At 56.5% G+C, this 24,011-nt stretch overlaps 1 protein-coding gene across 1 annotated transcript; it reads right to left on the bottom strand.

Moving 5' to 3' along the window:
• Positions 1 to 534: 534 nt before the first annotated feature.
• Positions 535 to 22,993, bottom strand: NGFR (nerve growth factor receptor). Its single transcript, XM_038546030.1, has 7 exons — positions 22,869 to 22,993; positions 20,025 to 20,214; positions 12,990 to 13,131; positions 9,227 to 9,586; positions 5,270 to 5,522; positions 3,526 to 3,686; positions 535 to 2,882 (listed from the first exon to the last, which is right to left on the bottom strand). Exons 1-7 carry the CDS (start codon positions 22,991 to 22,993, stop codon positions 2,581 to 2,583), a joined length of 1,533 nt encoding a protein of 510 aa, XP_038401958.1. The 3' UTR covers positions 535 to 2,580.
• Between the last annotated feature and the right edge of the window lie 1,018 nt (positions 22,994 to 24,011).

The following is a 24,011-nucleotide window of genomic DNA, read 5'->3' as shown; positions in this document are numbered from 1 at the left end:
CCAGGCTGCCAGGAGCCGGGGTTGGGACCTGCCCCAGAGAGCCGCCAGGGAGGGGCCTGCCTCACTGAAGGCCAAGCAGCCAGGCTCCTGCCAGGCCATCTGGAGCCAGACCCTGGGTCTGTGCATGTGTGTGGGTGTGAGTGTGTGTCTCCCAGGCCATGTGGGTGGCTGCGAGCTGCGGGGTTGTGACCCGGCCCTCCCCTGGCAAGGAGGCAAGCCTCTGGCTCCCCTGTGGTCAGTTTCACTTCTGACATCTGGTCAAGTTCACAGCTGGCCAGCTTCCTGCGTGGTCATTTTCACTTTTCCTCTCCAAAATCTGGGGGCAGAAGGCCCCCACTCCTTCCCTATCCCACTTGAATTAACTCCATGGCTACACATGTGGATTTGCTCGATTTCTGTGAAAAACCCCCCATTTTGTGGGGTGGGGACAATAGGACAGGAATTCACCAAGTTAGAAATTATACCTGGGTCCCCTCCACACACAACCCTCCTCTGCCCCCACACTGGCTCCAATCACGTACGTTTCCAGAAAAATCTCTTTGCACTGCTTTTCTTTCTTTGCTATTATAATGCTCATCATTTATGTTTTATGTGTAGGTTTTAGGAAGGCCCAAGAAATGATTACACAGGATGCAAGGGGGAGGTGACAGGGGGTCTGGAGCTCACAGCCCCCAGCTGGGGGGTTGCCAAAGGGTTTCATCTTGGCCCAGAGGGAGGCGGGAGGGGCCCCAGAACCAAACACATGCTAAAACCTACTTGCGGTACCCCAGCCCCGTCCCCACCTGCTGCGGAGGACAATAAATACACTCAGATTCTGTCCCGCTCTCCAGGTTCCAGGTGCACAGGGGAGGGGCCAGCAGGTGAGTTTCCTCCTCGCTGTCAGATCCATCAGATCGAGGTCATGGAAATGCCATTTACTTACAAGGCTCCCAGTCCCTTACACGGAGTTGGGAGCACCCTGGGCAAAGGGGAGGCGGTGGCTGTCACCACACACCCTGCTTGGGGCTGGGTTCGTTCATGCTAAATAGAGGGGCGCCACACTCATTCCAACGTCAAGCAACACAGAACAGGCCAGGAGGGACTTCATGAGACTTCATGGCCCCTTTCTGGCACCAAACTAGGGAAGCAACAGTCCTCCGCGGGGTCCGCTACAGTTGGGAGGGGCGCCTCTGCGGGCCGCAGACTCCCTCAGGTCCTTCTTGCCGCATTCCCACACTGGTCCGCTTCTCTCCACTGCAACCTCCGGAGTCCAGCCAAACCCGCGCTTGCAGGAAAAGGAAGGACGGGGGTGGGGTGGGGGGGGTGGGGGGGGGAGCATTCCTCCACGTGCAGGCCCTTGGACTCCAGACGCCAGCTCAAGCCTCAGCCGTCCTTGGCCCGCCAAACCAGGGGCGAGGGAAGAGGGCAAGCTGAGTTCAAATCCCTTCAGTGCTTCTCTGGCAGCTGCCCTGGGCAGGATCCGGTCCCAGCCCAAGAGAAAGAACTCGTGTAGAAAAGCAGATTTCTCATCGTGTGTGTGTGTGTGTGTGTGTGTGTGTGTGTGTGTGTGTGTGTTTGTTGCAGATCAGGGGTCCTTATTCCCTGACCCCACGGGCTGGCTCTAGGAGAAGATACTGTCTTGTGTTGGCTCTGGGTCTGTGCCGGGATGGAAGGCACCTGTAGGCTGGGCCACACCATGGATGCCACACTGATGTGCCTGAGCAGAACTGGCAAAGGGACCCCTTTCCACAAACCCTAAACCATGCTCAATCAAATCCATCACTGACCATGATGGATCAATGGACCAGGCCTTGGGTGAAGCATCCCCATCTCCACAGGGGTTGGACGGGGCCTGAAGATGCTAGAGGACAGGCTAGATTTGGCTTTGAGACATTTCCCAGAGGGTTGCCTGCCCCCCCAACCCCTGCTCCCTGCCCTCAAGCAAACCCGAGGCCTGCCCCCCCTAATTCAGAGAGTGGGGGGCCAGCCCACATATGTCTTCCCCATTGCTGGGTGGCTTTGGGCCAGTCACTCCCTCTCTCTGGGCCTGTCTATATGTAAAACAAGGGGGGGGGGTGGATCAGAACCCCCTTCCAACTCTGATAAGCCTCTGATCATCTTCATTTTGGGCCAGAGAGGAGGATGAGGGGGCTGAAGGAGGATGTAGGCCACAATGATGGTCCCTCATTCCCCAGGTTCACAGTGTAGAGCCTGTGGCTCTGGTTTCCTCAGTCTCTCCCTTTGAGTCTCTGGGGCTTTGTCCTTGCCCCCAACACCAGCCTTGGTGTCAGCCCCCCAGACCTGATACCTGTGGAGGTGGGAGGGGCTGGCCCACCCAGCAGTGTGGGGAGAAGAGAGCAGAAGATTTGAGATGTGATGGTTGGGGGCAGGGTGGGAGAGGTGTCAGGGGCACTTCTGGTGCTGGAGAGAGTGATCAGAAGCGATGGGGCCACACAGGAGTGGGGACAGGGCTGTGGCGTAGGGGCCCAGGGCTCCGTGGCCCTGCCCAGAGAAGCTCAGCTCTGACGCTGGCCCGTGGGGGCTGGCTGGAGCATCAGTCGTCGTCGGAATGTGGGGGCAGGGCAGGGGTTCTGGGGCAGCTCACACTGGAGACGTGGCCGTGGACTCGCTACACAGGCTCTCCACGATGTCGGCTCGCTGGATGCGGCGCAGAGCAGCCAGGAGGGCGTCGAGCGTCGCGCTGTCCTGGGCGGCCCAGCTGGCAAGCAGGGCTCGGGCTGGGCAGGCCTCGTGGGTGAAGGAGTCTATGTGCTCAGGCTGGTAGCCCAGCTCACCTGCCAGGTGCCGCCAGGTGTCCCCCGCAGAGCCATTGAGCAGCTTCTCCACCTCCTCCCGCTTGGCTGGTGGCAGGCTGCTGTAGAGACCTCCATCCCCCTTGAGGGCTGCCAAGAACCCGGGGGGAGTCAGGGGTGATCCTCCAGACCCCCTTTGCCCTACAGTGGGCCTGGGGGCCTGGGTAGGACCCAGGAAGGGCTGAAACATCTCTCCTCCCAGTGTGGGGAACCCCTGAGGGCCTAGAGGCAGGGGGATTGCCCAGATGAGGTCCTGGATGGGGGGCAGGGCTGTGGAAGGGCCTCGGGGTGCTGACTCACATCCCCTATCACCCACAACTTCAACCCCATCCCCACCACCTAACCCCAGCCCCGCCTCTCCACAATCAGTCAAGAGAGGAGCCACTGGGACTTAGGCCCAGACCACAGCAAGTGTCCTGGAGCTGGGCTCTGGGCTACTAATTAGGGTCCGTAATTAACTACTTGTTCCCCAGAAGTCCAGGGCGGGAGGCTAATTGCAGCACTTTGGGGAGTAATTAGCCCTAGGGGGGACAATTAGCTTGATGAGTCTGGATGCCCTGCTGGAAAGCCCTCTTCTACCCATTCGCGGCTTCTGCTTCTCCCCTCCTACACGACAGAGGCCCTCTCCCCTGTCAGCCAGCCCTCTCCCCTGTCTGGCAGTCCCTCCTACAGTCTAACCCTCATCACTCCTTTTCTCCCTACCTCAGTCCCCTGGCCCAGCCTCACTGCTCACCCTGGCCTGCGGCCGTCTGTGTGTGGGGCTGCTGGTCATGCAGGCTCTGGCTGTCCACAGAGATGCCACTGTCACTGTGGAGCTTTTCTCCCTCCGGCGGAGGCGTCTGGTTCACGGGCCGGCTGTTGGCTCCTTGCTTGTTCTGCTTGCAGCTGTTCCACCTGAAGCCAGAGGACAGGCTGGGTCTCAGAGGGCGCGAGGGCCCTACTGGCCAGGTGCCCATGGGATCTGTGCTCTGGTGTGTGGGGGCTGGGGCCACGGGAGGTACCCCATCACAGCCCCCTACCGAGGTATCCGCGGTTCTTCTTTCTCTCCCGTACTGGCCCCGCCGCTGGCCTGTACTGAAAGCACCTCGAGGGCAGAAGGGCTCTCAGGCCTCCGCGACCGCTGCACACGTTCAATGTATGTTCACGGAATGAATGGTGCGTCAAATGATTTCCCAGGAATTCCTTTTTTCCCAATCTACCCTGCTAAACTACTCCCACATGTGTGCAGGGATATACACAAGGATTTCCTCTGCTATTATTGGCAATAAGAAAAAAATGAAAACAAATCAAAGGTGCCTCAATAGAAGACTGTTCAAATAAATTAGCATCCATCCATATGCTGAGTGAGCGGTTACAAACAATCAGATAATCCATATGTCCCGAGGATAGCTCTCCCAAGGGAGATTAAGTGAAAAAGTAAGTTATAGAGTATGGATAGTGTGATCCCATTGATGCTTTAAAAAAAAAATACCCTGTGTGTTTACACATAACTATAAAAAGTTTTATGTATATGTGTTTAGAAATGCACAGAAAATGGCTGGAAAGGATTCATTCCAAAAAGATTCTGATGAGAAGGGAGGTAGGATTTGGGGAGATAAAAGAGAGCCTTTACTTTTTGCTTTACAAGACGTTGGTCTTGTTTGCATTTACCCAAACAAGCATATATTACTTTGATGATATTCTTTTAAAGAATGGAAAATGCACTTAAACATTTAAAACACTTTCCAGGGGGCGCCTGGGTGGCTCAGTGATTGAGCGTCTGCCTTTAGATCAGGTTGTGATCCCGGGGTCCTGGGATGGAGTCCCGCATCAGGTTCCCCACAGGGCACCTGCTTCTCCCTCTGCCTGTGTCTCTGCCTCTCTCTGTGTGTCTCTCATGAATAAACAAAAAAAATCTTTAAAAAAATTAAACCCCTTTCCAGGGGTGCCTGGGTGGTACAGTCGGTGGAGAGTCCGACTCTTGATTTCGGCTCAGGTCATGATCTCAGGGTCATGAGACTGAGCCCCGCATTGGGCTCCACACTCATCAGGGAGGCTGCCTGAGATTCTCTCTCTCTCTCTCCCTCCCCCTTTGCTCTTCCTCCAGCTCATGCTCATGCTCACGCCTGCACAAACTCTCTCAAATAAAGAAGTACAATCTTTAAAAAAAAAATAGGTAACTGTGGGTAAATGGGATTTAGGGGTTGAGGGCACAGGTGGCTGGTAAAGAAAGCTTGGTGTGCAACTGGGGGTGGTGAGCCAGGGAGGGGCACAGCATGGGAGCGGGGAGGTGCTGGTGCCAGAGTAGGACAGGGACCATCCCCTTGCCTGCCTCCTGCTGACCTGCCACACCCTGGCATGGGGCAGCTGGTGGTGAGGATGAGCGTGGTTTGGGGCAGAATTTAAAGTGTAAATTTTCAGGTCACCGTCACAGTAAAGCCCTCCTTGGGAGCAAAGACCCTGCTCTCTGTCCCCTGCCCCCCACCCCCGCCTCTCACCTCTTGAAGGCAATGTAGGCCACTAAGCCCACAACCACGGCGGCCAGGATGGAGCAGTAGACAGGGATGAGGTTGTCAGCGGTTCCTCGGGTCACTACAGGCTGAGAGCTGCCCATCACTGTGGTCACCACATCTGCCATGGTGCTGGCTATGATTTCTTGATCTGGAGGTAGCTCTGGCTCCTCTGTGCTGGGGGCGGTGCTGTCCGAGTCCTCTGAGGGTGTGGACCGGGTAATCCAACGGCCAGGGATCTCTGTGGGAAGAAGCTATAGGAGTGAGGGCCTGCTCCCCAGCCCCCAGCCCTGCCCTTTCACTTCTGACCTGCTCCAGCACCTTCTTCTCCGGTCCCTGCCCCGCTCCAGGTGTGAGAGTGCCCAGCCGTTACACACACGGGTGAGGGCTGGGATTGGGTGTAGGAATCATGATGGTGGAGAAGAACAAGGGCCTGGGTCCTCTTCAGCACTGTCACTAGCTTACTATGTGACCCTGGACCAGTCCCTTTGCCTCTCAAGACCTCAATTCCCCATCTACAGAATGGGGATGCTAGAGAGATGGTCTCTAAGCTCCCTTGGATCTGAGGTGCAGCTGTGATCCTAGGAAACTATTCTGCCTCCCTGGGTACCCAGAAGCCTGGCATAGAGGTAAACACACAAAGAAGAGAGAGTGGGCACCAGGGGACCTCTAGCAGGAATCACTCTGGGGAAATATTGTAACTTCCCTCATCCCAGTTTGTCCCAATGGCCCCAGTCATCCCAGTCCTAGGGAAGGATGAGGGTACCCAGGTCTAAACAGAGAGCTACCTCCCTGCAAACTATCTCCCCAGGAAGTGGCATTCAGCCTCCCTTCTGGTTTGTGATATCCTAGCTCTCAGCCTGGACAGAGTAGGGGGTGCCCAGCTGGCTGGCTTCCCTCAGCCAGTCTGTAGGCAGTTGCTAGCTTCTGCTTCCTGCCCCGTGTGGTCCCCCAAACCAAACCATCTGATTTTGCCACCCAGAGAAGACAGTGTTGGGTAGCCCAAACCCTCCCTGGCAGAAAGCAGACTGCTGGTGGGGAGAAGACCTACAAAGAAGGTACTGCCCGCTGCCTGGGCTGGGGAGAGGCAGGAGGGACTGTGCCTTGCCACCCACCTAGGCCCTTTCATCTCAGTGGGCACTGCCAGCCTCCCTAACAGGGGACCTGGCACCTCCTGGCACTAGTGGGTGGGAATTTCCATTCAGCCACCCAGCCAGGGGCAGTGCCAGGGGCTGTGGGCTCCAGATGACCTGGGGGTACCTGTCTGGGCGAAGTTGCCTGCCCCATCTGTCCTCACTTCCCACGCCTGGGGCAGGGAAGGAAAGCAGACAGGACATGCCAATGGGGTGAAGGGGAGGCACTTTGCTCCCTAGCTCCGCCCCACCCCACCTCCAGTTTGCCCACCCAAGTGGAGTAGAAGCTGCCCACTGGTCTCTTGGGCCTTCTCAGCTTGAGATGAGGATGGTTCAAAGGCCCCCATTTTCAGCACCTTCTGAGGGGTTAGGCCCCCAGATGTGGATCTGGAATCCATCTGGCTGGTGCTAGGGAGGAGACTGCCATCTGTTGCCCCATCTTCTCCTCCCCCAGCTCAGTCCTAGGGGTAGGGTGAGGAGTGGAGGAAACACAGCTCTGTCTTTTGGCAGCCCCAGGCAGGGTGTTGGACTTGAAGGGTCTTCTTCTCCTGCCCTGTGAGGGGACTGGGCAAGCTGGATCTGCGCCTGGAGGCTGAGGTAGAGCTGGCTAGGGCGGCCCCCACCCCAGAGGCTGAAGGTATGTTAGGGATGTTGGTGAATTAGGCCACCAGAGATTCCAGAGATTCCAGAAAATCTCAAAGGGGAAAGGTTGACAATGGGCATTAAGGGACAGAACAGGCTGAAGACAGGGCTGTCTAGGGCACTTTCTCCTCATCTCTCCAATCCCCCCTGGGGTGAGGTTAGGAGGGGAGGGGCACAGCAGGATGAGATCCAGATGTGGCCATGTCCACCAGCATTCCAACCCCCTAAGCCCTTGGTGAGTCCTGACAGCCATTTCCGGAATGGGAGCTGTCAGACTTGCGTGTGGAAAGAGGGACCAGGTTACTCCTAAACCCAAATTTCACTGGGGTGAGGGGTGGAGGGGGGTATCCTTCTGCCCCAAGGCTGAGTGAGTCACCATGTTGACACCTGAAATGTATATGCAAGAAAGTACAATACCCTGGAAGGAGGAGGGGGGCAACCAAACCACCATCCAAGTTCATTTCCTGAAGTGTTCCCTCTATTCAGAGCTGCCATTTAACCCTTCAGAGGCTAGAGCAGAGAACAGAAGAGGAGATAAACACAGCCCTCAGGGGTACCCTCTTCCTTCAGGATGGCTGGGAAAGTAGGGTGGTATCTGTGAGGAATCTGTGAACGCCTCAAAAGGCAGGGCCCACCCCTCCCCCGCCACAACCTTTCTTTGCTCTAACCGCGCCCCGGACTAAGTCCCCCCCACTGGCTGGTCCAGACTTGCTCATGAACTGTGCTGCCCATCTGCCTCCTGCCAGCTGCTAAAAATCCCTCCCTGCTCTGCCCTGTGCCTGACGCCACTTGCCTGTCTCCTGGCCTAGGGCAATCGCCACTGGAACCACTAGGCTCTGGGCCCCGCTCCTCTCCCCTGACCCCCAACCAGGAAGCTTCACACACACACACATCCTGGCCTCAGCCCAGTTTACCCACCCTCCACCCTGAGCTCCCTGAGCCAGGGATCATGGGATGTGGAAAGAAGGCATGCTCCCCATGGCAGGCGATCTGTCTCCCCCATCTGATTGGTGAATGACTGAAGGCCTAGGCTGTGCTGCCTCCACCAGCATGCGGGAGCTCCTGGGAACCAAACGCTGGGGCAACTTCTACTTCATCAGACCGGGGCAAAGGTTGTCTCTTTCCTTCAAACTGAGGGGGCTCCCGAAGGAAGTACTGGTGCCTCAGAGTGAGGGCACCCTGCGGGATGGGTCCTGAAGGGAAGTAGCTATAACTAGGTGCCCAGCCCCAGGGTGATGGACCCAAGTAAAGGCACTGTCAACCTCTCCCTGCAATAGAAAAGCCTACTTGCCTCCCTGCAGACGGATGTCACCAACCAGAAAATAAAAGAGTTCTGCTCTGGCTGGTCATCGGGCTTCCTCCCCCCATCCCAGGAACTGGGTACACTCCTTGGGGCCCCAAGCCTGGCTAATGGGAGTGCACCCAGTTCCTACCCACCTGGGGCTGACAGCCCTCCATGTGCACCCTGTCTCATCCTTGGGCTCCTGAGCCCTGGGCCTGCTGCTGCCCTTCTTCCTCTGTCCCCACCACCTCCTTAGAATTCCCTGAGTCCAACCTCATCTTGGCTAACCGGTAAGCACAACTGTTGACCCGTCCCCCAGATATCGTAAGTTGATATCACAAGGGGGCCAGCTACCTTGCCTAACCCACGACACCCCTGAAAACTGTATGACCAACGAGGAAACAAGGGTCCAGAGACAAGAGTGACCCCCCCCCCCCAGTATCACTCAGATAGTGACAGGGCAAGTTCCATCCCAGGTCCCAGAGCTCCAAGGCACTGCGGACCTAGACACGGCCTCAGAGCCAAAGGGCCCCAGCTCCTGAGAGTCCTCAAGCCCCTTTCTCCAGTCCAGGGAGCTCGTTCAAGGATCAGACATGTCCTGCACTGTGCCTGTCCGTGGTGGCCACCTGTGAGGTGCTGATCTGCGGCCCAGCCAATCCCTAGCTGGCAGCCACAGACGAAGAAAGGTCTGGAAACGGAGTTGGAGCGCGGTAGCTGCGGCCCCGCAGGAGGATGGGGGCTCTCCAAACACCCACGGGAGGGCACCCTGAGAGGGGTCCCTGGGGCCTGGGGTTTCCGGGAGGGTGGCGGGTGCAGGCTCAGAGGCACCCCCGCCACCCGGCCCGGCCCGGCCCTCCCGCCCCCGGGGACCCCGCCCCGCGCGCTCACCCTCGCACTCGGCGTCGGCCCAGCGCGTGCACTCGCGCAGCTGGCGCTCGGTGTCCTCGCACACGGTGCAGGGCAGGCACGGGTCCACGTGGTTGGCCTCGTCGGAGTACGTGCCGTCGGGACACTCCTCGCACACGGTGTTCTGCCTGTCCTGGCACGAGAACACGAGCCCCGAGCCCGCCTCGCACACGCGGCACGCCTCGCAGCGGCCCGTCGTCTCGTCCTGGTAGTAGCCGTAGGCGCAGCGGCACACGGCGTCGTCCGCCTCCACGCACGGCGCCGACATGCTCTGCAGCCCCACGCACTCGGTGCACGGCTTGCACGGCTCGGTGGCGCTCACCACGTCCGAGAAGGTCACGCCTGAGGGCAGATGGACAAGGGGGACGGGGGCAGTCGGGGAGAGGGGTGGTGTCTGTTCGCCCGCCCTCTGGGTACCGGGACGTCGGGCACCCTACTTGCCTCCTGTCTCGGGATCCCCAGGATCCCCCTGGCTCCAACCCAGGGGGAAGGACGAAGGGGGCTCCAGGCCTGGAAGCCCTGACGGTGAGGCTTCGCGCGGGGCTAACCCAGCTGGAGCCGCGTGCATTTCTCAGCAGAGTCCCTTAGCGAGTTCCCAGCCCTGTCCCCTTGTTCCCAGCATGATTAAGGAATAATCTGAGCGTGGTTCCCACCCGGCCCTCCCCGCGGGCCAGAGCTGGGCTGTGAACCCAACCCAGGCAGGGCGGGCCTTCACCAGGGAGCCTCCTCCCTCCTCTGCTGTCCTTCTTGTCCTCTCCGCGGGTGGGGGCTCAGGTGTGGCCTTGACCAAGGCTAGACCGCAGAATGTCCCACCCATGGCGCTACCCCACGCCGCTTAAGGGCTTGGCTCTCGAGGGTGGGGATGGACTTCCCACGAGGCAACAGCAGGAGGGCTAGAAAGCAAGAAGGACTTGCCTGTATAGTCTTCTGCCCTTCCCAGTGGCACAAAGGGGAGATTTCCGAGCTCACTCTTGACTCATGCTCTCTTAAGGGATGTGAGGGGAGGAACAGCCAGGGGATGCCAGGGTCCTCTCCTCCATGTGCAAGGCGGGGGAAGGCACAGAGCCAAATCTTCTTTATTCCTAGCCACCCAGTGCAGAACTCTGTGCCAGTCTGAAGCCAAGAGGATGAATCCTTGCTCCAGCCGCAGAAAGAGCAGGATTTAGGAACCAGGGACCAGGGAAGGAGGGAGCGTTCAGAATGTGGAAGCAGAAGTAAAGACTAGGATCCCACTGGAGGGAAATTGAGGCCTGCCCTGGGTTCTGATCTCAACCCTCTCAAAAGGAATCCAGAGGCCAGATGGAGCACCAAGTCGTTATCTTTGGGGTGGGGGGGTGGAGGGGGGAAGCAGATGTAAAGAAAGAAATGCAGAGAGAAATGAAAGGGGAAGCAACCAAGAGAGAAGAGAAGACAAGGCAGGGAAAGGCCTGGAAGGAGATCAGTTTCGAGTCAGTTCTGGTGGAAAAATGAACCCCTCTGTCTCTCCTCCCAGGGATGGGGCTGACCTGGACCCAAAACCCGCTTCTAGAACTTCTTAAGTGTGTGACTTTGAGTGTTTTACTTAACCTCTTTGAGCTTTTTTCTTTCTCTGTAAAATAGAGAATAATATCTCCATTCACAGGTTGTGGCGAGGAAGAAATGAAATTCTCCCATAAAGCACTAGACACCCTGCAGGGTTCCTAACAAAAGTTGAGCCTCTGGGGTGGACGATGGCAAGTCTGGTGAGCTTCGGTAGCAGGGATACGGTGTGCAGAAAGGACTTCCAAACCTAAACAGCCAAGGCAGGATGTCCAGCATATACAAACAAGAGGATCCTATCTGGTTAGCATGTGGCAGGGGGGTGGGTTTAGTCACAGCAGAGGGGGAGAGAGTGGAGAGGGGGGCGCTGCCCCTGGGAAAATACAGAAAATTAGTAAGAAAACTCCTCGGAGACAGTTTTAGGAGGTGGGAAAAATGTGGTCTTTTTTGGCAGAGAATGAAGGCAGGAGCTTAATGGGTTTCCTTATGGAAACGTTTTGAGGATAGAGGGAAAGTCCGCTGGGGTCTCCATCCCATAAAGTGAGCTTATAAAGGCAGCCTGTTAACGCAGCTGGAGGCAGGGGGAGGGGAACAGAGGGAGCAAATGGGAGGGAGGACTCCTGCCACCACCTCCTAGCTGGTCTCCAGCTCCTGTCTCCCTTTCCCTGGAGATGCTAGAGATGCCAGCCTCTCCCCGGCTCCTCTACCCCATCTCTTGCTATGACAGAAGGAAGTAAGTTCCCATCCTGGGAGGCTTAGGGTCCAGGGTGAAGAGGACCTGGGGAGGAGTCTAGGAAACAAGAGGCAAACTCGGGAGGTTCCAGCATAGCCGATGGTTGGCCAACCCTGCCCTAGGATGGAAACCCAGTTAGGCCAGGGCAGGTGGCCAGATGGCAAGGTGGCGAAGGCATTACAGGATGTCTAGCTTCCCCATCTAGGCCCAGGCATTTCTCTGCTACGGGATGGAGTTACAGGATCCACAGGCATGGAGAGAGGAAAAGGGTGCGTTTGGGGACACCAAGGAGTTGGGGTTGCCTGGTAGATAGGCTGTGTGTGGGGGGTGATAGAGAGGAATCCACAGGTCAGACTAGGCAAATGGGTTCAGAGATCCCAGTTCCTGGGGCCCCTGGGTGCCTCAGTCAGTTAAAGCATCTGATTCTTGGTTTTGGCTCAGATAATGATCTTGGAGTCATGGGATCGAGCCCCACATTGGACTCTGTGCTCAGCCAGGAGTCTGCTTAGGATTCTCTCTCTCTGCCTCACCCCTCTACTCTTCTCCCCTGTATTCTCACCCTCTGTCTCTCTCTCAAATAAATAAATATATCTTAAAAACAAACAAAAGAGTTCCCAGTTCCTATACCTTGCTCCTGTCATGATTAAAGAAGAATCTGGTATGGTTCCCACCAGCCCTCCAGGTGCCTGGCGAGTGCCAGGTAGAAGGCAGGATGCGACTCTAGACAGGAAGGAAAGGTTTCTGGGCAGGAAAAGAGCACTGAGCTCCGGGGGTGCTGAGCACTGGGCTCAGTACACCGCCCAGTACTGAGGCTAGAGGCATCCAGGCTGGTTAAAAGCACAAGAATTCAGACCCCAGACCCACCGTTCTTCTGAATCCCTTAGCAACAGCCCCAGAAGATAGGGTTCTCTCCCCTTTTGAAGACATCCCAGGCAAGACAGGCCACAGCAGCCCTCTGCCCTCCCACCTGGCACCACCCCACAGTGAGGACTGCCTCAGAGTGTTCCAGCCCCACTCCTGCTGCCTCTGGAAAGCTCTGCTTCCTTGATCAGAGCTGGGGAACAGTTGACCACGCCTTCCCAGGATCCCCCAAGGTCAGTTTCCAGGGCAGCCAGGATTTGAATCTCCTCCCCTCCCCCCAGACGCACTGAGGGTAAGTAGCAGTCATTGATTTTATAGTGCAGATGATATTTTTAGCTGGTCTTAGCATCAGCTCCTCCTCCCTCCAGGCCACATTCTTCTACCAGGCCTCTCTACCTGGGGGCTGGGCAGGGGTACCCCCTGGGGATCCCTCATGGTGAGGCCCCCCTCCTTCCTCTGCATACTTCCCTCAGCCATGCTCAGCTTTCCTTCTCACCTCCTATACTGGGTCGGACCCATTCGGGTGCCCACAGAGAGGCGAGCTGGAGACCCTGCCAGGAGGCAGAGCCCTTGTCAGGCTTCTAGCGGGCATGCACCTCCCCACCCCTCCCCAGACCACCACCCAGTACTCACTGTCCAGGCAGGGCTCACACACGGTCTGGTTGGCTCCGCAAGGCTGGGCCACCCCCTCACCCAGATTGCAGGCTTTGCAGCACTCGCCGCTGTGGGTGTACAGGCCAGTGGGACATGCCTCCTTGGCACCTCCAAGGGACACCTGGGCGGAGGGGAGATCAGAAGGTCAGACTGGCAAGAGAAGCGAGAGGGGATATCTTCCAAGAGATCAAACACCCCCTCCTAAAGCCTTCTATTGGAACCACCTGGGCGGGGATGAGCTCACCACGGAGGCATTAAGCACATCAAAGTTGGCGGCAAAAAAAGGGCTGTGGGGAACAGGGCGCCTCTGCAGGCTGCCTGGGTGTGAGGTCAGAGCCCCGGATGCTGACTTTCTACAGAGTTCATCTTGGGGTTACGGCAACTCCTGGAATCCTGAGGATACACCACATGGGGAAGACAAGACAGCCTGGGACCCAGCTGTGGTCCTTTGGCCAGAACAGGTTCCAGCTCACACAGGGCTGCCAGCTAAGGAGGCAACTGGAAGCTAAACTCTAGCCCAAATGCTGCTTCCCAAGCTGAACACCAGCAGGGCTCTGTCTACACAGAGGGAAGCTTTTTCTAACAAAGGCTAGCAGGCCCTCCTCCGGGTCCTTAATTCTACCATTCCACATACTAAACATAAATGGGAAGTGTCTTGGGGTGCCTAGGTGGCTTGGCTGCTTGTGTATCTGCCTTCAGCTCAGGTCAGGGTCCCGGGGTCTTGGGATCACCCCTCCAGGATCCTGGGAGGGAGCCTGCTTCTCCCTCTCCCTCTGCCCCCACCCCTGCTCATGCTCTCTCTCGCTCGCTCTATCTAAAATAAATAAAAATCTTAAAAAAAAAAATGGGAGGTGTCTGTACTCAAAAACAGAAGGCAGAGGAGTGGGGTCTTGGGTTCGAATCCTGACTCTGAACTGGAGCTCTGACCTGCTCTGCTTTCCCTCTCTGAGTCTTCACCTCTCCTCATCCATGGACACAGAGACCACTCAGGGCCAGAGCAAAGAACCAGCTGATTGGCAAGAATCTGGCACCAAGCAGGGAAAAAGGGATGCCTGTTAGTGACAATGAAAAAGCGGCTGCTCTCACCCCCAGCAGCCCTGCTCCACTAGGGCTTGAATTCCAGCCACCAGTCTTCCCCTCTCCCTGCCCCCATGCAGCCAGTGGGAACAGTGCTGGAACCAGGGGAAAGGGGAGTCAGATTCCTGCCACCGAGGCATCTTTGCTCTTTGCTCATGGATGGAACGATTTAGCACCAGATTCCCTGGGGGGTGGAGGTGGGGGGAGGCAGGGGGGGGCGAGTTCTGGCCGCTTGTTTTATGTTTCTATTCCTTAAAAAAAAAATCTTCTAATAAAACTCCAAAGCTTGTTTCCCTGGCTTCAGACCACGCAGCTCCTATTTGATGCAAGAGGAAGTATGGGGTCATGGGACTAAAGGGGAGTGTTAAAGGTCATTTTGGACACTCTGCTTCCACGTTGGCAAAATCATAACCAAAAATACTCCCTTTCCCTCTAGTCCTTTAAAATCTCCTGAGGTCTAACCAGGGTTTAGCAGAAAGAAGGGGATGGACAGGTTGGATCAGTCTAGGAGGCATCTTGTGGTCCTCAAGAGACCAGCAGGGAGGGTGCAGGCAGCATAACAGTGGGGTCCTTGGGTATTTGCCACCATCTCCTCCCAGGTGGTAGGAACACAGGTCTGGGAACATCTGCAGACCAGAAGCCAAGACGGGGGCCGGGGCAGGGGCATGGTCCCAGATGCAGGCTTTCCACTATGAGGGAGAGCGAGATTCCAGAAGAGTCTGTTTGGATTTCTTTTCATCCTTGAGGGCTCATGCTTCAATGTCATTTCTTCAGGGAAGTGATCCTGTGGCCCCCATGCCTCCCAGATCAGGAGGCTATATATATATAAACATATATATATATATATTTATATATATTTATATATATAAACATATATATATATGTAAAACTCCCCAGATCTGCTGCCCATATATACCCAACATGTATATTTATGAAATTAAGAACATGAAAATACAATGACCTCAATTTACTAGAACTCCAGGCTGGGGAGTGGCACAGGGGACAGGGGGAGACTTTCTGAATAGCTGAATTTCCCAGTAGTTGAGGATTTGCTGCTCTGATCACCTAACTGTGGCTGCACCCCTCTGATTCCAGAACATACCTTCATGGTTTCCCCATGACTCAGGGACTCAGTATTTACACCAGTGATCATACTGGGCTGCAGTGCAGTGAAGCCCTGTGTTCTTTATCCCAAATTACCACACTTTTGTCTCTGAGTTCTTCTGTCAGCCTTTTTTTTTTTTTTAAAGTGTTTCTGTCTCCCTCCTTCCTGTCAAGATATCAGTTGTCAGTTTTCACTGCTACCAAGGCATGATCTGAGCAGCCCCTCCCCTCCCATCCTAAATTATTACATCAAATTTAATCTACAGAAACTATGTCATTAGCCTGGGTGGGAAGATGTCAAATGTGATTGTAGGTAGGATCTGAACCAGGAGGAGGCAATTCTCTGAGTAAAAAGCATGAGCTATACTGTCTTCCTCCATTACTCTGAATCCTGGCTCATCGCTTAGGGCTGGGTGATCTGGGACAGGCTGGAATTTCTCTGCACCTCAGTCTCTTCATCTTTAGGCAATGGTGACAATACCTGCCCCGTGGGATTGCTGTAGGCATCAAATAAAGAAGGTGTTTATACACTTCCGGATCCCTCTTTTTTCTTTCCCAAGGTCTTTCTTGCCTCTTTTGTGGCTTTTTTACTAGGTTCCAGTTGCTGGAAAGCTGAGGGGGTCTGTCCATGGCACTTGAGTGGTCTGTGCATGTCCCTCTCCCTCAAAGCCTGCTCTGCTCCCCCCTCTCACCCCCTTCCCCCGTGGTCCTCTCTCTTCTCCCAAGTCTTGCATTTGGACTCCAGGCCACATAATTAGTAACCATGTGTTTCCTGTGCTTGTTTTATGTGTCCTATTTCTGAACACCCCAGATCTGCTACCTAACAGTCTGCTACTTTGGGGCAATTCTCAGGCTCTCTAAGCATGCATTTTTCCCACCTAAAGCATTGGGTTGATAATATTTACTGCTCAGGGTTGCCCTGAAAATTGCATGAAATAATTGATGCAAGTCTGTCCGGCATATAGTAGGAGTTCAATAAATGTTAGTTATCGAAGAAGTGTTTTGTCTCAGGCTGAGCTACGGAGCCGGAGCCTAGGCGGGAGGCAGTGTGAGGGGAGAGTTGCAGTCATGCCCAAAGAGGAAACCACGTAAGAGGAGGGAGCAGGATAGGCATGAAGAAAGATCCGCCAGAAAGAATCTGAAGAGGGCCAAAGGAGAATGGAAATTGCTTTCCCTGTAGTTAACTAATTAATTAGCAACTAGTTACTAGTTAACAACTATTTACCCAGATTGAACTAAGAGTTTTCCATGAGACATAGTCCATGACCCCCGTGGGAAGTCCCATAAGGAAGAGGAGACATCATTCCACACAGCTACTCCAGAAGCCAAGATGCTGAGGGATGCCATCACCTCCTCTCTGACAACTGGGGAAACTGAGGCTCACAGAAGCAATTCTGCTAAGTGGCTCGAAGCCTGGACTCTGTCACATCCTGTTGGTCCAGGGTGGGGGCAATCTTGGGAGCAAGGAGGGATGACACAGATTCAGGCTTATTGCCTCAAAATGATCAGCTTGTCAAGTGATAAACCAAAGTGCCTGAAATTAACATTTGTTACAACCTATTCATTTCCAATTCGATGGAATGACTTCATCCCGTTTTTGAGAATGTTTGCAATCTTTTTGCCACTTTGAGGCTTTCAAAAAACTAAGATGAAATCACCTTTAGGTGAACTGACTTTTAAAAACCTTAAAATTGTTTCAAAATTGGACAAAATGGAAAACACACCAAAATAGTTGAGAGAATTTGAAACCATATGAATGCTTCAGTGTGATGAGCCCTAATCAGCCACAACAGTTTCAGCAAAGGGGGTCCTTAGGTGAATGGAGCCAGTAGCCACAACCATGGGGTGGAAGAGTTTTCAAATTTGTGGAGGGTCTTTTGAGGTCAATGCCAATCCGGGGAGACACTAGCATATGCGCTCCAGTTCTTTAGATAGCAGTTGAATTTGGGGTAGGAGATGAGTTAATTACCCAAGGACGCGGCTGCATGAAGATTTTTATAAGGGCCTGGGGACTATAAGTGGAGGGAAGGGGCTCAGTTCCAAATTTGTGGCTCCAGTGACACAGGACACCGATCTAATAGTCAGGGCTAGTGATGGTTAAGGGCCTCGTGTCCCTCCGCGGTTTAGGAGGCTGGGGGTGGTCAGGAGTTGGGGGGGGGGGTGCTGCTGAGCCTGGCACACCGCGGACAGAGTAAACTCCAAGCCAAGCACCCTGCGTTCCAACAAGGGCCCCACCACGTACGGACTGGGGGGCTCATGCCCGAAAAGTCTGGGAGGTTGGACTCCCTCAACTGTAAAATAGGAATAACTAGATTTACTCTGCGGGGATCTTATAAGGATGAAATGACACAAGAGAAATGACCCAGGGCAGCGCGTGGCACATAGTAGGCACTCGGCCAATTTTATTATTCCCACCTCCCCACTCCGCACCCCTTCCCCACCTCCTCCCCGGGGGGGAAGAATCTAGGCGCGTGAATGGGCCCCGGGGCTGGTACAGGGAGGTGGGGACCCCTTCCATCCCGGAGCCGCCTCCCCCGCCCGACAGCTCCTGTCCTCCCATTTGCTGCCCTCGTTGCATCCCTATTAGGCGCATTAGCCAGCCCGGCGGCTCCGGTTACAGACGTCTGAATGACAAAGTGCCTCCATTACCGGCGCGGCCCGCCAGCCGAGCCGCCGGGACGCGCTCTGGTTTCAGCACTATCGCCGCGGCCCAGGAAGCAGCCCGGACCGCCGCGGTGCGCAGCGCCAGCCCGCAGACAGCAGCCCCGCGCGGCGGAGGCGAGAGCCGCAGGGCTGCGCGGGGCCACCCCCCGAGACCCCAGGACCTCTGCGCCCGGCTCCCTTCTTTCCCCGCCTCTTCTCTACCGGGGTGTGGGGGGGACACGCTCCCCAGCCCGGTCCCGAGCCCACGCCCGCGCCGCACGAGTCCCACCTCCCCGGTTAAGAAGCACCGCGACCCCGCCGCGTTAGTCAGCAAACGCGCCTCAAGTCTCTCCCAAATCTCCGGAGAAGCCACAGGTACCGACAGCTCCCGGGGGGGTCAAGCTTCGAGGACCGGACCGGCGCCCGGGAGACGGTCTCCGCCCACCCCAGCCCCCACATTCCACCGCCCGCCTGACTCTGGGGATGGTGTCGAGCCCCCACCGCGGAGAAACGCGGCCCTTGCACCCCGCTGGGACGTGGGGCTGCCCCCCGCCCCCCTGCGAGGTGTGCGGAGTACCCCGCAGGGAATCAGGTGCGGGACGGCCTGGCTAGCACTCTGGTTTAACTTGCTTGTGAGATCTTGGCCAAGTCGTTTAAACTTTCAGAGCCTCAGTCTTCCCTCCTGTAAGATGGGGGCTTGGGGTGCAACGCTCAGATGAGAAATGAAGATGGCAGGGAGAGTGAGGACACCTCTTCCGTTGCCAAGCTCCGTGGGGCGTTCCGTGCCTGGGCCCACACAGGTCACATCTCCTGAATGTCTTGGGACGACTGCACGGACTTAGATGCTGGAGAGGACCCGCAGTCCTCCGCGCAGTCGGAATCCGCGGCGTCCGAGCGCCTCCGTCCCGGCGGGTGCCCAGCGTCTTCCACCGAGAGCTGGGCGGGGCGCGGACGGGTCCCCACCAGCCCCGGCGCCGGAGCCCAGCGATCTGCGGGCGCGGCGCTCCCGCCGCTGAACTTACCGCGGGGTCGGGGCGGGCGCGCGACGCGCAGCCCGGGTCGCGCCCGCCGCAGCGGAGGGCACAAGCTCGCCTCTCAGCGCCCCCTGCGGGCCGCCTGGGCTGCCGCGACCCCGGGCCGCGCGCCGCGGGGACCTTCCCAGCCTCGCGAGTCCCGGCGCTCTGCACCCTGAGACTCGGCTGCGGCCAGACCCGGTCGCACGACGCCCGCTCCATCCCCTCCGGTCCCTGGCGCTGCTTCCCACGGCGAGAAGCAGCGGCCGGAGGAGCCCGCGGGTGGCGGGGGAAGCGGGCAGCGGGTCCGCCCCGGCGAAGTGGGCGCTCCCTTCCCGGCCTCGGATCCCGAGCTGCAGTTCCCAGACTGGGCGAGGCCGCGAGAAAGAGCGCGCGACAGGCGCGGGAAACGTCCGTGCCTCCGCTCCGTCCACTCGTCCCGCTGTCCCTCGGCGGGCAGGCGGGTCCCCGGGCACTTCGCGGTCCGCGCGCCCTCCTCCGTCCTCTTTCATTTTGCTGGCATCTCTCTCTCTCCCTCGCCGTCGTCCTTTCTCTGCCCTCCCCAACCCACTTCTCTCTTCAGCCGACCCCCGCTCCCTGGAGCTCTCCCTCCCGCGCCCCTCCCCCCCATTGTCTGGCTGGCCCTCATTGTCCGATGCCCGGTCCCCTCTGCCTCTGGTCCCTCCGACCTCCCCCATTGTTCTATCTCCTGGTCCCCGGTTCCCCGCCCCAGCCTCACTCGCCCCTCTTATCTGTAATCCCCATCCCATTCCTCTTCCTTTCAGCCTGGGTCCCGTCCCACGACCCTCTAGAGATCAAGATGTTTTGGGGGAAAGTCGCCTCGAGATCCCAGCATCCAAACGCCTTCTTCAGAAGAACTCAGGCATCTGAGAGACCCCCTCTCAGCTCCTCCATGCGCACCCTCCGCGGTGCCTGAGGACCCGCATCCGTGCACCCCTCTCTCCCGCGTCCCTGCCCTTGGTCTCGGGGTCGCCCCTGCGCTCCGAGAACCCTAGACGCTCCTCCGTGGATCCTGGCAGCGGAGCTCCTCTCCCGCCATCCACCCCCAGCATCTGGGACCCCGACGCTCTGCTCTGTTTTCCCTCGGGGAAAACCTGAACCCATTGGGGTTCCAGTCCAGGAAGAGGGCGCGGGCTGCCCTCCGGCCAGCACTCACCCCCAGGAGCAGCAGCAGCAGCAGCAGCAGGCGCGGCCCGTCCATGGCGCAGCCGGCGGCACCTGCCCCCACCGCCCGCCTCCGGTGGCAGCGCTCCGCTTCCAGGGGAGTCCGCTCCGCGGACGGATAGGGCTGCGCTGCGCTGCGCTCCAGCGCCCGCCCCCCAGAGCTCGCCGAGGCTCCGCTCGCTCTGGCCGAGGGCGGGAGGGGCTGGGAGAAGCCAGTGCGGCGGCCCCGCCTCCTCCCCGCCCAGCCCGCCCACCCCCGGAACCGCGCCCGCCCGCCCCGCAGCCTCCGGGAGGGGAGGGGAGGCGAGGGGAAGGGAGGGCGTGCGGGGAGCTGCGCTCCCGCGCTCCCCGCCGCCGCTTCTCCGCGCCCGGGCCCTTGGAGCCTCTCCCGACTCCGCCCCGGTACCCAGGGCCCGGGCTGCGCTAGTGCGCGTCGCTCCCGGATGCTGTGGGCTCGGGGACCAGGGCATCCCCTCTGCGGCTCCCGTTCCTCTCTGCTGCAGCCCCCCCCCCCCCTCAGGGTTCACTCACTTACCCATCTTCCTCCGCCTCCAGCTTCAACCTTTTTCAGCAGGAATGCCCACTGCCCGCCCCGCCCTTCATCCCTGGTCCATCCCCGACTCTTCCACTCTTCGCTCTCCCAGTGCAAAGGCCCAGCGGAAGAGGAGGGGAGAAGTAGCAGGTGGCCTGACCCCGAGAATTTGCAGAAGCGACTTTAAAGTGGAGTCCAGCCTGATATTATTTGAATTCCCAAAAGATGGGTTTGAATGGGGGTAACAGGTGTGCACATAAGACGCAGGAACACACACACTCTCAAGCTTACATGTATATGTGCTTATGTGCTACCTGTGTTCACACCACCCTGTGCACTCATGTAAATCTGTGTGCTCTACACATCACCTACATACTCATGCACATATGCACACTCATTGCACATGTGGTCATAACATTCAAACACACACATTCACATGCACACGTGCAGTCACCTCACATGTACAGTCTCTCACACAAGTGCACACACATTCATGAACACACATGTCCATACGCAAACACAGATATATCCTCAACAATATAGCCTTTACTAGACTGTGAGTATTTCCATTGGTTTAGGAGCTCCCTGCAGGCAGGGACTGTGATTTCTTCTCTGAATGCCTGGCACACAGTAGGTGTTCAATAAAGGTCTGTAGAAGGGGATAAAGGGAAACGTGGTTGGATGGACTCACATCCATGTACCGTGTCCTATGTAAGCATCCCCCAGGACCACACGCACCATGCCCTAGAAACCATAGCAGGTCCCAATCACAGGCCCTTGGCCACCCAGGGAGAGTACCACCAGTCTTTTGGTGGGAAGCACCCCACCTCAGTGCCTACTCCCTGACTGTCCCTACCTTTTTCTGATCCCCCGGCAAGGAGGCCAGGGAACAGAGAGCCTACAAGTCTACAAAGGGCAAGTCTACAAAGCCCATTCCCACACCCTGATCTTGGCCCTGTGTGGACCTCAGTTCTGACTTAGAAAAAAATAATACTGCCCTCCCACGTTACAGGAAGAGGGGGAAGATCAAGTGCACTTGTGAACTGAGCATCTAAGCAGTTGGTAGGTGATTCCCCTGGATCAGCTGAAACGAATTTATTCATTCATGGTGGGGGGGGGGGGGTGGAATCTGCCCTGTGAATGTCTTTCCTGTGTATCCAACAAAGTCCACAGGACAGCCTCAGAAAAAGCAGGTGCACATCACCCTGTCCTTGAGCATGAGTGTGGATGATCCACACCTCCAAGGCCAGGCAGCTAGACCTTCTTCAGAAATCCCTGAGGAATACCTCTGCCAGACAGGGCCCATCTCTAAACTGTCTCCTCCAGCAGCTTTTACAGCCCTGCCCCTCCTCTCCACTGCATTCATGGAAGGCAAGAAGGGCCAACGTTACTACTAACAGCAGCAGCAGCATTGAGCTGCTTACTACCAAGGGTATCGACAGTGTGGCATTAATTTAAATACTCCTGTTATTAATTTATGATCCCGGTTACTATTATTGCCAAGGTTATCCATCTCAACACGATTTAATATGACCCACACTACCATGGCTGGGCCTGGGTTATTAATAATTTCCATGGTCTTGATCATTTAAGCCTTACTTGAACAATTACAAACAGCAATTGTTACTATTATTAGAAGTATTTCTATGATTAAGCCCGAGCGCAAGACCACGATGTAATGCTGAGAGGTGGCAGGGAGAGCGACTGCAAAGTGCTGGGGGAGAGAGCACTGGACGGAGAGTCAAAGAGGCCTGGCTGTAAGTGCCTGCAACACTCTCTCTGCCTGCATCACTCACCCCCTCGTGTTTTAGGTGGGTTATGTTATCGCTCTCAGACTCAAGTGTCCTCATCTCTCACGTGGGAATCTCTTTAGAAAGATCTTGAATGAGGGATCCCTGGGTGGCGCAGTGGTTTGGCGCCTGCCTTTGGCCCAGGGCCCGATCCTGGAGATCCGAGATCGAATCCCACATCGGGCTCCCGGTGCATGGAGCCTGCTTCTCCCTCTGCCTGTGTCTCTGTGCCTCTCTCTCTCTGTGACTATCATAAATAAATAAAAATTTTAAAAAAATTAAAAAAAAAAAGAAAGATCTTGAATGAGCACGGTGAAGAACAAATGGGGTAAAATAGTGTTCATCCCGAGGAGAGACTTGATCTCTTTGTACTCATTCGGCGCATTTTCATTGAGCACCTCCTGTGTGCCATACCCTGTTGGAGGTGCTAACTACAGCAGTGAATGGCCCTCATTGAGCTGATGTTCCAGAGTGCTAGTTATTTGATGCAAAGTATTCTTCTGTAACGTGACACCTTGGCAGGACCATGCTGTAGATAGCCTGGCTGTGATCAGGATGTTCCTTTGCTGGGACCATCACCATCACCACGACTGTCACCATCACAGCCACCTCTACCAAAGCCATCACCACTATGACCATCATCACCATGACACTGGCATCACTACCAGAACCACCACAGCCACCACCGCCATCGCTACCACACCCACAATCCTCCCCATCGCTACTGTGACAGCCACACGATTGTCCCCAGCGATCGCCATCATCACCACAACTGCCAGGCTACAGCCACCACCACCACCCTGCCATCCTGCATCTGTAGCCACCACCCAGCAGGGATTCCCGTTCCTAATGAGTGCAGCATACTTGGGTCTGTCCCTCTGCCTTGGAACAATACTAGAGGCTCTATATAACCACTGTCTGCTTCAGCCTAACTCCCTAATGGTTGTGACTCCTGACCCCAAACACAAGTGTCTTTCAAAAATTTCTCCCTTGCCTGGCCCTCTGTCTCCAACCCTCGGCACTTCCAGCCATAGCTATTGGTTGGGGCACAGGGGGCAGGTTCTTAAGAGCTGACCAGCAAGTGAGATCAGACTGGCAGTGCCAAGGAGGTAACTGTTTTCACTGGAGGGTCCCCCAGAACCATGTTACATAATAGCTACACATAAAGAGGGCCCTGCCCCGACCACACACACACCAAGGCTTCCTGGACCTAACAGTGACCCTAAAAAAGTGAGAGTGTGGAGAATATCAATGCAATTCTTCATGGAGCTGGGAGGGGCAGTGGTGGTCAAACTGCATCCTCAGATGTCAAAATGAGAGGGGTCTGACCCTCCGCCCTGCACCCTGCCACCCCTCCATCACCTTGCCTCTTCGGGAAGGCAAGCTCCTAACACACACGCCCTGTCCTCCCGCCCCTGTCCTCCCATCCCATTGAGACCCCTCACCTCAAGTCCACAGAACATTGTTCACAGCCCCCTGTGCCCATCCCCAGCAGTCACTGGGGAGCCAGCCTGCCGCCCCAACCAGACAAAAACTTACATCTATTGAGATGTCCTCTGGGTGGGGAAGTCCACACATTATCTCCTTTAATCCTCACTGTCTTCCCATGAAGGAGATGCTGGGATTGCCATTTTACAAATAAGAGACTGAGGCTTAA

Source organism: Canis lupus, chromosome 9 (genome assembly GCF_011100685.1).
Source record: "Canis lupus familiaris isolate Mischka breed German Shepherd chromosome 9, alternate assembly UU_Cfam_GSD_1.0, whole genome shotgun sequence".
Lineage (NCBI taxonomy): Eukaryota > Metazoa > Chordata > Mammalia > Carnivora > Canidae > Canis > Canis lupus.
The sequence above is the reverse complement of the archived record's forward strand: the minus strand, read 5'-3'. Positions and strand labels throughout refer to the sequence as shown.